The 13161-nt window shown below is 44.9% G+C and overlaps 1 protein-coding gene and 1 long non-coding RNA gene across 4 annotated transcripts in view; one reads left to right on the top strand and one right to left on the bottom strand.

Annotated features, from left to right (window-relative positions):
* PTGER2 (prostaglandin E receptor 2) overlaps positions 1–13161 on the top strand; it is a 35414-nt gene that overhangs the window by 17307 nt on the left and 4946 nt on the right. The window contains exons 1-2 of one of the 2 annotated variants that reach the window (XM_032871102.1): positions 3821–3963; positions 4536–5425. In XM_032871102.1, coding sequence (XP_032726993.1) covers positions 3846–3963; positions 4536–5425 — 1008 coding nt within the window. In that variant the 5' untranslated portion in view covers positions 3821–3845. Of the gene's footprint in view, positions 1–3820; positions 3964–4535; positions 5426–13161 lie in introns of those variants that run through there. The other variant, XM_032871103.1, reaches the window with a different exon arrangement.
* On the bottom strand, positions 3735–6843 carry LOC116875547. Of its 2 annotated transcripts, XR_004384217.1 has the most exons (4): positions 6690–6843; positions 6511–6618; positions 5171–5315; positions 3735–3839 (listed from the first exon to the last, which is right to left on the bottom strand). It is a non-coding gene; the product is annotated as an uncharacterized LOC116875547 (long non-coding RNA). The 2 variants fall into 2 exon arrangements; XR_004384218.1 differs by lacking the exon at positions 6511–6618.

The raw sequence follows: 13161 nt of genomic DNA, 5'->3' as shown, positions 1-13161 counted from the left end.
GGGGAGGTGAAGTTCAAGCGAACAAGAGAGCTTAAAATGTTAACAAAGGAGCTTCCTGGATAGTGTGGCTCTGCACCCCAGATCCCAGAGAAGTTTGAGGGATCTGAGGGAAGAGAAAACCCATGCTTTGCTTCATGGATAAAAACAGGACAAGCCTCATATGGTATGGGAAGCGTGAGAATATTTCCAATGAGCACAAATATAATGATGACAAGGAAAGAAAGGTGACCAGATGTGATTAGTCCTTAAGCTCACTCTTTCTTCAGCCAACTCCAAGCTGCTATAAATTTTAGTTCTAGAATTTCCATTCAGTTCTTTTTTATAGTTTCTCTTTCTCTACTAAGATTCTGCACCTACCCACTCATAATTACCCTTAATTTTTTTTAACCTAGTCTCAAAATTGGCTTTTATTGACTGCATTTTGGGTTGGGTTTTTTTTTAATTTTTTTAAGTTTTTTTACTTTTTTATTTCCACCTTTATGAGAGAGGGACTGCTTGACAATGGTAGTATCAGAATTGGGTTAAGGGATGACAAAAATCTAATGTCAAAGCAGTCACTTGAAGTAGGGCAGGGCATCATCTCGTTAGAAATGGTGCAAAATATGTGATGATCTCCAATCTTCAAATAAGAAGGATAGTTACAAAACCCTTATGGAAAATATAAGAATATATCTCCAATCTTCTCCAGTCTCAGACAACTGGCAAGACCTGTCCACTTGTTAAACAGTAGAACTGGAAGAGGATTTAAAACATTAGCATCAAACTCCCTGCTTTCTGCCAAGAAAGACAGTCTCCTCCAATGATTAATTTTTTCTAAATAAAAAGCAGCTTTCTTGAATTTCCTAACATAAAGGTAACACATATTTATAGAAAAATCAGCCAAAACAGGCAGGCATAAAGAAGAAATTACTACTAACATTTTGCTGAACATCCTTTGAGATGCTGCTCTGTGCAAATATTTATGCATATAATTTTATATGAATGAAATAATATACATGATTTTAACTCAATATGTGGTAAAGATTATTATCAAGAAATACAGAGACACATCATCCTTTTTAGTGACTATATATTCCCTTGCATGGGTTGTACCAAAATTTATTAAACCAGTCCTCTATGGAAGGACATTTAGTTCTAGATTCTTGCAATAATGAACATTTTTCCTGCTGTGTGTGTGTGTATGAGACAACTTTGTGTATTTTCCAGATTATGTCTCCTTCAGGTAGTACATTTCTATAACATTATTTCTGGGCCAAAGCATATTCTAAGTTTGTGATAATTAATAAACCGAATGGGTTCACCAGAAAGGTTGTACCCACACTCACACTTCCATCAACAGCGAGCCCCTTTCTCGCTCTTTGGTCATACTGGGTATGTGTAATCCTTTCAAAATTTATCAATATGTCAGGCAAACAGTAACATCTAAATTGTGTTGTGTGGCTTGCCAATGAGCGCTAATGCTCATTGAGGATGGGTATTGTGCTGGGTGCTCCTTTCTGGCCTTAGATGGACAGTGCGTGCAATATGCAGAGATCTGTAATGTAAATGAGATGGTCTGGCCTCCATACTCCTAGCTTTGCACTAACTTTGTGTATCCTTGGGTAAGATACTCAACTTTCCTGAGCGTCAGTTTCTTGAGCTGCAAATGAAAGACTCGGAATGGGTGTTCTTGCACTTCCTCTCTGGCTGTAATGGGGGTAGAGGTGAGTTCACTGTGAGATCTGCAGTAGACACTGCTGGCTGACTAACCCAATGCCACTCGCAGCCCCTTCTCCCCTGCCTGCCTCTACTCTGGAAGAAGCCGGAAATGTTCAATAGTCCCCTTTGGAGCTAAGGAGTGGCCATTTTACCAAATTCTGGCTAATGGAGACATGAAGGGAAGGCTATGAGGGTACTTCTGGAAAATCAGCTTTACTGATGAAAGAAATAGGCACAAGAGAGAGCAAATTCACAGTAGCTGTGTCTTTCTCACGCTCTGCTTTCTGTGCAGACTTGATGCCTGGACCTGTGGGGCATGCGGTAGCCTTATACTGAGTGGACTCAGCTGAGCAGGATCTGTGCTTCAGAATCCTGGCCAGTTTCAAGGCTAACATTAGCCACAAGAGAAGTGTTGTATGAGACTGAGAAGGCATCAGGGAAGCAGCAGCCATGGCTTTCATGCTCTGAAGGACAATGCAGGGCTCCAGACACGGTGATAACTCTGGTACATTGTCACTGATCTGCCAGCTCTCCTTGCTGGTATGAGGCAGCACGTGGACTCCAGCTGCCATCAGATCTCCTTCAGCTTCTCTGCATCCTAAGCCAAGTGTAAGTGTAGCCCCATGAAGGGTGCCAGCTTCTCCCACAATACACTTGCATTATCAAGGTTAGAGGTAGTGAGAGACACACACAAATCTGCTCTGTCTTTGAAGATTCTAGTTGTTCATGAATTCTAGGTTAGCCATGTAGGTCCCAAGCCTGTATGTGCTTTCATCCACAACCAGCTTTCTACCCTGACCACCATTCGGTCTGACCTATGATGACTTCCGGTTCGATCAGCGCTAGAACCAAAAACAGCAAACAGCTTTGCATGGCCTTCTCCAGGAGCTCCCACAATCATGTAGGGTCGAATGCATCACTCTCCAATAGAGCTTCTGTGATGACCGAAGTGTTTTGTATATGAGCTGCCCCATATGATAGCCACTAATCACATGCATATGGCTACTGGGCACTTGAAGTGTACCTAGTGCAATTGAGAAACTACACTGTTAATTTTGACTCATCTAAATTTAAACTGCCACTTGTGGCTGGTGGCTACCATATTGAAAAACGCAGATCTAGTGCCTAATAATAAATCTCTCATTCTTCATCACTTACAGTGGTTCTGTTTCTCTGGTTGCATCCTGACCGATCTGAGCAGTGACTGGTGACTACACAAGGAAGGACATGTAGACAGCATGCTAGGTATGAAGGGCTAGAGATCAGAAAGAGACTGGGTTCTCTGGGAGGCTCAGCCGCCTGTGACTGTTGAACTTCTTATATGAGAATTGTAGAACTTGAATATAAGAATATAAGAACTTGAATATAAGAACTTCTTATATGAGAACTTTGAACTTGCCCTGTTGGGAGCCTCATCTCCATTCCAGTCCCGAGGCTAGAGTTATCAAGGTGAGCTAAAATATTCATGGAGAGCAAGCAGGCTGTGGTAAGATGTGCTCTTCAGCACCTAATGTTTTCGTTATTCCACCATGAGGACTTTTACCCCTTGCTTATTCCCTATGCAGATCCTTCCATCTCCCAGTCCTTCCTCCTTCCCCACGTGAATATGACCTTCCTTACAGAATGCAATTACCCCCCTTTGTCTGTCACACTGGATTTTGTTTGTTCAAACAGTTTTAAACACCAGCCCATTTTCAGGAGTCTGCAATTGTGACAATGGGGGTGGCGGACAACCACTTTTGTCAGCTCTAGTTTCTAAAACTGGCCATTTACTAATAAGCTTTACGAGGAATCCGTCTTTCCAAATGTGCTCTGCACCGTTAACCTGAAAGAATTAATCCTGAACAAGAGCTTCTTTCAAGACTATGCTTGACGAGAGTACAATGAGCAATGATTTCAAGCTGTGTTCACAAACAATTCTACACACAAGGAACATTTCTTTTTCTTTCTTTCTTTTCTGGCTTGCTTAAACAAGTGGTTATCCGTTATGGTGTTGACATAGGAAAAGGCGAAATGCTGGCAACCGGATCAAAGCAGCAGGGCAACAGACAGCTCAGCGGTGGCAAGGTTTGGTTCCTTGGACAACCAGGCGAGCTTTTCACTTCCTCCTAATTTGGGTCCCGCCCTCTTAGTTTATCTTCCTGAGAATGTCAAAAGAAAGAGAAAAGAACATATTGGTCCAACTGCACGCGGTCTTTGGTGCTTGTTGCTCCCTTCTGATACTCATCTCCCAGGACAGGGTCCTTCTAACTTCTCTAACATTTGGTGAGTCACTTTCCTTTCCTGTTGTTGCCTTCGGTGAATTCTGCGCACACCCCGCAAGTGCCCCGCACTCCCTCCCGGCCCTCTGCTGGGGCTAAACGCGTCCTAGCCAAGGTCGGCGGCCGCGCGGCTTCCAGCACCCAATCCCGAGGGAACGGATCGGGGAGGGGGGTGGGGACACCGCGGGGTCCGAGCTCCCGCCCTTTCTTCTCTCACTCTGGGCCGAGGGACTCGCGGTGCCCCCAAGGGGTGTGACGCGCGTTCCACCTCTTGGGTAGCTGGAGGGCGCTAGCCCCTGGCGCTGTGACCCGACATCTGGGTCCAACCCCCGGGCGGGTGCGGAAGCGGTGACGGCTGCCCCACGGTGCGGGCTCCCGGCAGAGGTGGGTGAGGATCAGCTGCGGAGGCCGGAGCGCCGCCCGGATGCCGCAGCCTAGTGGTGGCCTCTCCGAGAGCAACGCGAGCCCTGGGGCCCAGTCTGCCCTGGGCGCGCAGGGGGCCGGAAGGGGGCTGTGGACTTGGGTCCCTCCTCCTTTCCCTCAGCTTCTCCTGCTCTCAGACCCTCCTCCTCCCAGGTACCAGCCGCGAGAGGAGGGCGCATCTCTCCTCTCGGCACTCCACCATGGGCAATATCTCCGAAGACTCCTCGCGGGAGGACTGCAAGTCTCTGCAGTCGCTCCCCTCCGGCGAAAGCCCGGCCATCAGCTCGGTGATGTTCTCGGCCGGGGTGCTGGGGAACCTCATCGCGCTGGCGCTGCTGGCGCGCCGCTGGCTGGGGGACGCGGGACGCAGCGCAGGACGCGGGAACTCTATCTCCCTGTTCCACGTGTTGGTGACAGAGCTGGTATTCACCGACCTGCTTGGGACCTGCCTCATCAGCCCGGTGGTGCTGGCTTCCTACGCTCGGAACCAGACCTTGGTGGCCCTGGCGCCTGAGCGCCGCGTGTGCATCTACTTCGCCTTCGCCATGACCTTCTTCAGCCTGGCCACTATGCTCATGCTCTTCGCCATGGCCCTGGAGCGCTACCTATCCATCGGGCACCCCTACTTCTACCAGCGCTGGGTCACGCGCCGAGGCGGCCTGGCGGTGCTGCCCACCATCTACACGGTCTCTCTGCTCTTTTGCTCCCTGCCGCTGCTGGACCCCGAGAAGTACGTCCAGTACTGCCCTGGGACGTGGTGTTTCATCCAACACAGCCAGACCACGTACCTGCAGCTCTACGCCACCGTGCTGCTGCTCCTCATCGTCGCGGTGCTCGCCTGCAACTTCAGTGTCATCCTCAACCTCATCCGCATGCACCGTCGGAGCAGGAGAAGTCGCTGCGGACCCTCCTTGGGCAGCTGCCAGGACGGCCCTGGGACCCGCAGGAGAGGGGAAAGGGTGTCCATGGCGGAGGAGACGGACCATCTCATTCTCCTGGCTATTATGACCATCACCTTTGCGGTCTGCTCCTTGCCTTTCACAGTAAGTAAATTCGCTTCGTTTCCGCAGCCCCGCTCTGAGCAGCCTTCTCACTCTCTACCCTCCGCCTCCCACACTTTCCACCGTCTTACCTTTGCAATTTGTAAAACCACGTTCTGATTCTTGAGGTCTAGAGCCTTCTCCTCTCGCTTCTCACCTTTGTCCCACATCCTTCCTCCCCTAACCTTTGATGGCTCTGTGCTAGTGTTTCTCACACCTAGAATAGTCCCCCTGAGAGGGATCCTTGACCCTCTGCTAAGCCGGCCCAGACCCCCAGCCTAGAGTTAAAAGGGGGAGAGGGATAGGTCCCTGTCCCCCTCTGCCAGCCTGGCTGCTGCCCGAGGAGAGGCAGCCCCTCCCACCTGTGGATGGGTATCAGCTACAGCTTGACTTCCCTGGGCTGCAGTTCACCTCTAGGTGTTCCCCACCCACTGGTGCGAGCTCTCCATGCTTTCGCCTTCTCCCAGCACAAAAGGTGGTGCCCAACACCCAACCTTCCAGCTGCCATTCTCACCCTAGGTGAGAAACATCCCTGTTGGTAAGTTTAGAGCATTCATTACTTATCCTAAAAGTTCAACAATCACAGACTTTACCAGTTTTCCAATTTACATATTAGGAGCATAACCCTTTGGGGCCCTGGAAAAAAAAAATATGTGGACATTATATTATGTCCATAATGATAATTAAAGGGAAAGATGGTTGCTTGGAGAAACCCCTTGCTGAACTCTTGCAATTCCTCTAAAGGACACATTTGTACTTCCTTATGAAATATCCTCTTCATATAACTATCAGATATATCTATAGGTGTTCTTCACCTTATAGCCATGCATTTGCTGAGCACAAAGCCACATACAGGAATGGCTGGTCCATCTTAGGGATGGGAGAGTTAAGCACATCCAGCTTGTTCCGTGACCCAGCAAGCCAGAGGCTGCCCCAGGGAACTGAAGACAGGAGCCCGGGTTTGGGAATGGCTGCTGTCCTAGTCTGGGGCAAGCTTAGCTGTTAGTTCTGTGATGCTATGAACTGGAGCCTCCCCAGGTGTAACGCAGGTAACAGAGCCCCAGATGTGTCTTAGCACGGCCCCTTACCAGAAGCCGGGGAGGAGGAGTCTTGGTAGTCCCGCTTCCCACTCTTCAAAAGAACAAGACTGACTAACAGGAAGTAAGCAGTTGGCAGTGATTCCCTCCTGCCACAGTCTTGGAGAAAAGAAAGAGATAGTCAGTGCCTACGTTACCAGGTCTGACCGTAGAAACTGAAGTAACTTTACCTCACTTTTGGCCTCCATCACTGTTGATTATCTTCATATGCTCCTCCTCCAGGGTGGGAAAGGACACTTGTCCTCCTAAATGAACTGATTCATAACCATGTTCTCTTCTCCCTGGTCCCCATTGTCCTCACACTCCTACCCCATTCTCTGTCAGGGCAGAGGCTGGTCTGAATCCATAAGGACAGGAAGGTACCCCCTTATGAAAGGAGGTAGCACTATGGGACCTCGCCTCTTCCATTCCACCCTGAACTGGGGCATTTGTATAGCAGAAAGGCTGTGATGTAGAAACCAGCATGACTTCTATGCATTTCTTTTATTTTACTAGTAGAAACTTTTGATGTCATGTTAGGAGTTAAATCAACTTTTTTGGGTCAGGACAAAGATGCAGAACCTGTATCTATGAGAGAATAAGCATTTCCAGTTCCACTAAACAACTTAGAATCCAACTTAGAGGCCATAAACCCCTTCCAAGTTGGGCAGTGCCGGTCTTAGCCTGATGAGTTCTTGGAGTCTCATCTGTGATTTCTGAGTGTGTATTTAAAAACCCCCATACCCCCAGCCACTTAAATAGCTTAGGAATGGGCTCTGAGGGGACCACAGACTTGTGAACAGGGTTATTATTCCCTAAGCTCTTTAGAGGAAGAGAACAGGAGGAAAAGATCTTTCCTTTGATCATGACTAACCCATTGCATAAATATATTATCAAACATAAAGGCAGTGATTTTCAGCAGGTTCCCCTGTTTTCAAGTAAATTTGCCTTTTATCATGGGAACTCAGTCATTGCTATATGTTGATTTTCAAGTCTCCCTGTGTAAACACACACAAACGCGTGCACACACACACACACACACTTACATGAATATTTATTCTCCTCCTTTATTTACTGTTAAGGGAAGCTCCAGAGTTGCCAAATGGAAGGGGCTTAGAGCTAGAAGTCTGGTTAGAAGGAGTAGGGTAGTAGGAGGTTTGCTTTGAAGCTGTGTTTTTATTTACATTGTCTGTTTATGGCTTGAGGACACCAGATGAAGATTATGAGGGCCCCTTACGATAGTGGCATTGACACTATCAGCAAATATTATCCAGATTTGCTTCTGAATGTATGCATGGCAAAGATTCTCAAAGAGTAAAGGAAAAGCCTAGAGTGAACATAATCAGAAAGCCAGACATGCTCATCCTTGCCTTGGGACTAACATGACATATTATCTAGATGCAGAATGGGTAACTCACCAGGCCCCAAATAGATATTTGAACTGTACCTTGAAGTTGTCTTTTAGTAAGAAAATTTACACTGACCATTGACTAATTTTACTTTGTCAATAAATTACTGGTACTTGTTAGAAACTTCCATTTACATGGCACTTTAAACTTTATAAAATGCTATAGTATCCTGATTTTTGCTATCTCTTGGAGGACTTATCTGATGATTCCAAAGTCATAGCTACTATTTGGTGCATTCATTCTGCTATTTCAGAATGCTTGCCATGGGCGCTCGGGGAGGGGCACTTTCCCCTCATGTCCTTTTCGTCTACTTGGTCTACGTGAAAATTGTGTAGAAATGGCCTATACTAATCTCCCACACAAGGCAGGAATAATTTCCATACATCCTAGCTGGGATGCTGTTAGACAAGGCAAAGACTTGTGGTTGTCTTCAGAAATTCTCCCGTTTCTCCAACAGAACATACGCAGTCCAACAGAAGTACAGTTGAGCCACATATGGAATTTTAAATTTTCTATTAGCCAAACAACAAAAAATAAAAAGAAATGGTAAAAATTAATCAATATCTTCTATTAAGCCAGTATATCTAAAATATTATCACTTCAAAATGTAATCACTGTAAAGTGATTATTAATGAGCTATTCCAACTAATTGACTTCCTTGTTCCCAGAAAGTGCTAGCAATCTACTCTATCTCTGTCTGTTTCTTCCTCAGGATTACAGAACTGCTTTCTATGTCCCTCGAAAGTAGGCCACATCACTGGCCCAGGAAAGAGGAGATTTCACAGCTGTGTACCCAATGGGGCACCAGCCTTTTCCAGCACTCCAGTAGTGAGGGAAGGAGGAGAGTGGGGAATTTAAGAAACTGGATATAATAGTGTCAGTGTTATCCCAAGGGAAGGGCAGGTTAGAATTACTGCTTCCTCCAAGAACACCAGTCTAGGACTTCCAATGTTTGGCAGTAAAAACTATCAAAATGGAAAATACCAGCACCCTGGGATGAAGTAAAATTCAACCTTCAAATATCATTATTATCAACATCAAAATGGCTAATATTTTGAGTGCTAATTTTTATATACACTAACCCATTATCTCCACAACAACCTGCAAAATAGATGGTACTGCTGTTTCTTTTTTACAGATGAGGCAAATAATGCCCTGGGTCCCCCAGCTAGTGATCACTGGAGCTGGGGTTCAAAGCCAGACAGTTTAAAAATGCAGAGCCTATCCTCTTAACCACAGTACTCTCAGAGGGAAAAGTACTTCTTTCAGGGGAAATGTGTTAAAATAGTAATCCAAGATTTCACAAAGGAATGGTGAGGATGTTATAAATATCTGGATCACTTTGTCTTGATTCCAACTTGTTAGCTTTTTTTTTTTTTTTTTGAGAGAGAGAGCATGCGTATGCACACCCCAGTGGGGGTGGGGGAGGAGCAGAAGTGGAAAGTATCCCAAGCAGACCCCGGGCTGAAGGGTGGGGAGCCCAAGGAGCTCTATCCCACAACCCTGAGATCATGACCTGAGCCAAAACCAAGAGTCAATGCTCAACTAACTGAGCCCCCCACAGGCCCCCCACCTTATTCAGTTTAAAAATAAAATGGCAAAGACCTTTTTTCCATCCCGATCAAGGGACCTGAGCTGGGGCCAAGTGTGCGGTTCCTTTTTTCTTCTCCACGGTCCTATGAATTGAAAGGCTGAGACCGAGATTGAAGGAGATTGGCTAATATAAATGCTGGTCTAAATTAAGAAATAATCAGATTACCCCTCACATAAAATCTTCTGTTGGTACACATAAAACATTTCTTATGCTATTAAAAAAAAAGTATGTTGTGGTTAGGAAATGGCATTATTTTGGCTGCCCAATATGAAATCATGCATGGAACCAACAACATATTCCAAACTGTTTATGTACTAAAGAGATAGTGTATAAATTAATGAATCCCTCCTTATGTTGATCACCTGTTGCCATCATTTCACTGGGATAAAAAGAAACTTTCTTCCTGAAATGGGACAGAACACAGAAAATATATCAGACCTCTCTTCTTGCCTCAGATACTGTTTGTGTTTTAATTTTCAACGCATGTCAAATTACTTGGTTTCTACTTTGCCAAGAGCTGTGGACAGCTGCTGGTCATTTTAAACTGCTTTCTCCTTGCCATTAGAATATTTTATTCAGTTCTAAAATTTCAAAAGTGAACTATTGGCTCATTCTAAAATTGTCTTCATCTTTAGAAATTCTTTAGGGCTGTAATTTCTAGGCAAATCTGATTAGTAGAAATATGATCTTCAAAATACAGAACAAACTCAAGTAAATAGTTCTGGAGTTTCCTGTTCATTCCTGGAACTCTTCATATAAAATGTAACGTGAATGGGAATTGTAAAACATATGAAATTTGTTGATTACGTACATGCAAAATACCACAGTTCTAGTAGGGATAAAAGAGAAATTCAGAACTCTTCATGTATAACCACAGTGAATTTGCTGGTAATATTTTAAGTTATTTCCATGAACTACTGGAAACCCCTTTATCATTTCTGCATCACCAGTGATATGCTTGGGGATTGGTGAAATCATTTTAAAGCAAGTGACTTTTAAGAGAACATTCCTCTATATGATTGCTTTCATTCGACACCTTTTCCTTTACCTTTGTAAAATGGTGGTTGTGAGTAAAGACCCAGTTACACTCAGTTTTTAAAATTTAGACAGCAAGAACTATAGTCCTTCTCCCCCCAAAAAACCTGTGCATTATGTCTACACCATTGGTCACGTCGTTCATCACTGCTGTTTCAGATGATTAAGGCCAGGTCCTCAGCTTAAAGAAAAACAGCTTTTAGGGATGGTGTATTTCTTTTTTTGGCATGTCAAGAACCCATCACAGTATTAAGTTAAAAATAAAGGGGGTGCCTGGTTGGCTCAGTCGGTTAGTGTCTACCTTTGGCTCAGGTCATGATCTTGGGGTCCTGGGAATCCAGTCCCACATCAGGTTCCCTGCTCAATGGGGAATCTACATTTCCCCCCCACCGTGCCTCCCCCACTCGTGTTCTCTCTCTCTCTCATAAATAAGTAAAATCTTTTTTTTTTTTTAAAGAATGGAATGGAATAGGATAGGATAGGATAGAAATGGTAAGGGACTGATCTCCAGAGATATGGTGCTTTGGAAGACAAGTCTCTTGCTGCTTAAAGGTTTAAGACCCAGTTAATCTGCAACTTGGTCTGCTCAATTTCCATTGGCATCTCCTGTCCTCTATTTGGTACTTTCTGACCACGAAACCCCATCCTTATCTTGAGCTCACATCCACTGTGCCTCAGTTTATATGACCAAAATATACCAAGCTTCATTTTTCTCAGAATAATTTGCTGCCTAAAATTGGCCCCCTCTAACAGAATGCTAGACTGAAGTTGTCTGCAGTTAGGACACATGGGGGATGGGAAGGGCCAGGAATAGGGAAAGTGCATTTGCGGAAGGCCAAAACTTCCATGGACAAAGGTTCCTCCTACACTCCACAGACAGCACTTGAATCACTTTGAAATCATTTGTAAAATCTTGTGTTCTGGGGAGGGTCCTTCGTGCTCATCATTTTTTTCAAAGAATTAAGAGCCATCACCCTGGAATATACAAGCCCAGAACTCTAAACTTTAGCATTAACTCTCTTATGTCCAGCCCTGGGATCACCTGAAGCACAAGGAAGGGAACAACACTCTTTAGTACCAGAGCCATATCTATGCCCCAGTCTTTTTTTCCGAAAGGACAGAGGCTCCTGTTTCCTCCACCACAAAGCACCTGGGATTTGAGGGAAGGGATGTCTTTAAAACCTCATATACCTGGAAAATACTGTCCCCACAACTTTTATGTTAAAAAAAAATTTTTTTTAACTATAGCAGACACCACATTTTTTTAAGAATGGATCATATAGGGACGCCTGGGTGGCTCAGTCGGTTACATGTCGGCCTTCCACTCAGGTCATGATCCCAGGCTCCTGGGATTGAGCCCCGCATCTGGCTCCCTGCTCAGTAGGGAGCCTGCTTCTCCCTCTCCCTCTATTCTTCCCCCTGTTTGTGCTCTATCTCTGTCAAATAAATAAACAAAATCTTTAAGAAAAAAAAAAAAGAATGGATTCTATAAAGCCATAGTGAGGCCACCTGAATGTCTTTCACAAGGCAGGTAAATACATGATAATCTGTGCCTGCAATTTAACTGTGCAAAGTGTGAAGGAGAGAGGGGGTGCCAGGGTGGCTTAGTCGACTAGCGTCCGAATCTTCATTAAGACCGATAAATCTCTGACCTCTACCTCTGAAACTAATAATACATTACATGTTAATTAATTGAATTTAAATTAAAAATGCAAGTGAAAATTTTTAAAAAAATGTTTTAGTAAACATCAATTGTATTTAAACACACATATAAATTATACATGTATAGCGCCATGCAGACATTTATTATGTAGATTACCAAAACTGTGTGAAGGAAAGAAGAGCCCCAAAGAAAGACAAGTAGATATAGCCATGGTTTTTAAATCGATAAACAGGAACAATCATACCCACAAACGTTTGTGACACCTTTGCAGAAAGGGCTCTCACTAAACCATAATCAGTTAGTGGTGAACTTCATGTGAGACTTTACATCACAGGCTTTTTTTTTTTAAGATTTAATTAATTTATTTGAGAGACAGCACAAGCAATGGGAACAACAGAGGGAGAGGAAGAAGCAGGCTCTCCACTAAGCAGCGAGCCCCCGGACAAGGGCCGTGATCCTAGGACAGCTTGATCCCAGGACTCCAGGATCATGACCTGAGCTGAAGGCAGATGCTTAACCGACTGAGCCACCCAGGCGCCCCACATCACAGGCTTTTTATGTAGATGGTGGCAGAGAGTGTAGTGCTTAAAAGGAAAGTTCTGGTCCCACTTCTTGAGTGTGGTTCCGTGACTTCCCTACTTACCTGGAATGTGATTCAGGGCACGGTAACTAATATTATAGGCCCTGACTTCCTCCTTTCTAAAACAGAAATTAACATTATTTTGCAAGTTGGTGTAAGAAACAATAAGGGCTGCCTGGGTGGCTCAGTGGGTTAAGCCTCTGCCTTCAGCTCAGGTCATGATCTCAGGGTCCTGGGATCGAGTCCCACATTGGGGTTTCTGCTGGGCTGGAGCCTGCTTCCTCCTCCTCCTCCCTCTCTCTCTCTCTCTCTCCCTCTCTGCCTACTTGTGATCTCTCTCTGTCAAATAAATAAAATCTTTAGGGAAAAAAAATTAAACAAT

Source organism: Lontra canadensis, unplaced genomic scaffold (assembly GCF_010015895.1).
Source record: "Lontra canadensis isolate GAN:19392208 unplaced genomic scaffold, GSC_riverotter_1.0 scaffold42, whole genome shotgun sequence".
Taxonomy (NCBI): domain Eukaryota; kingdom Metazoa; phylum Chordata; class Mammalia; order Carnivora; family Mustelidae; genus Lontra; species Lontra canadensis.
The sequence above is the reverse complement of the archived record's forward strand: the minus strand, read 5'-3'. Positions and strand labels throughout refer to the sequence as shown.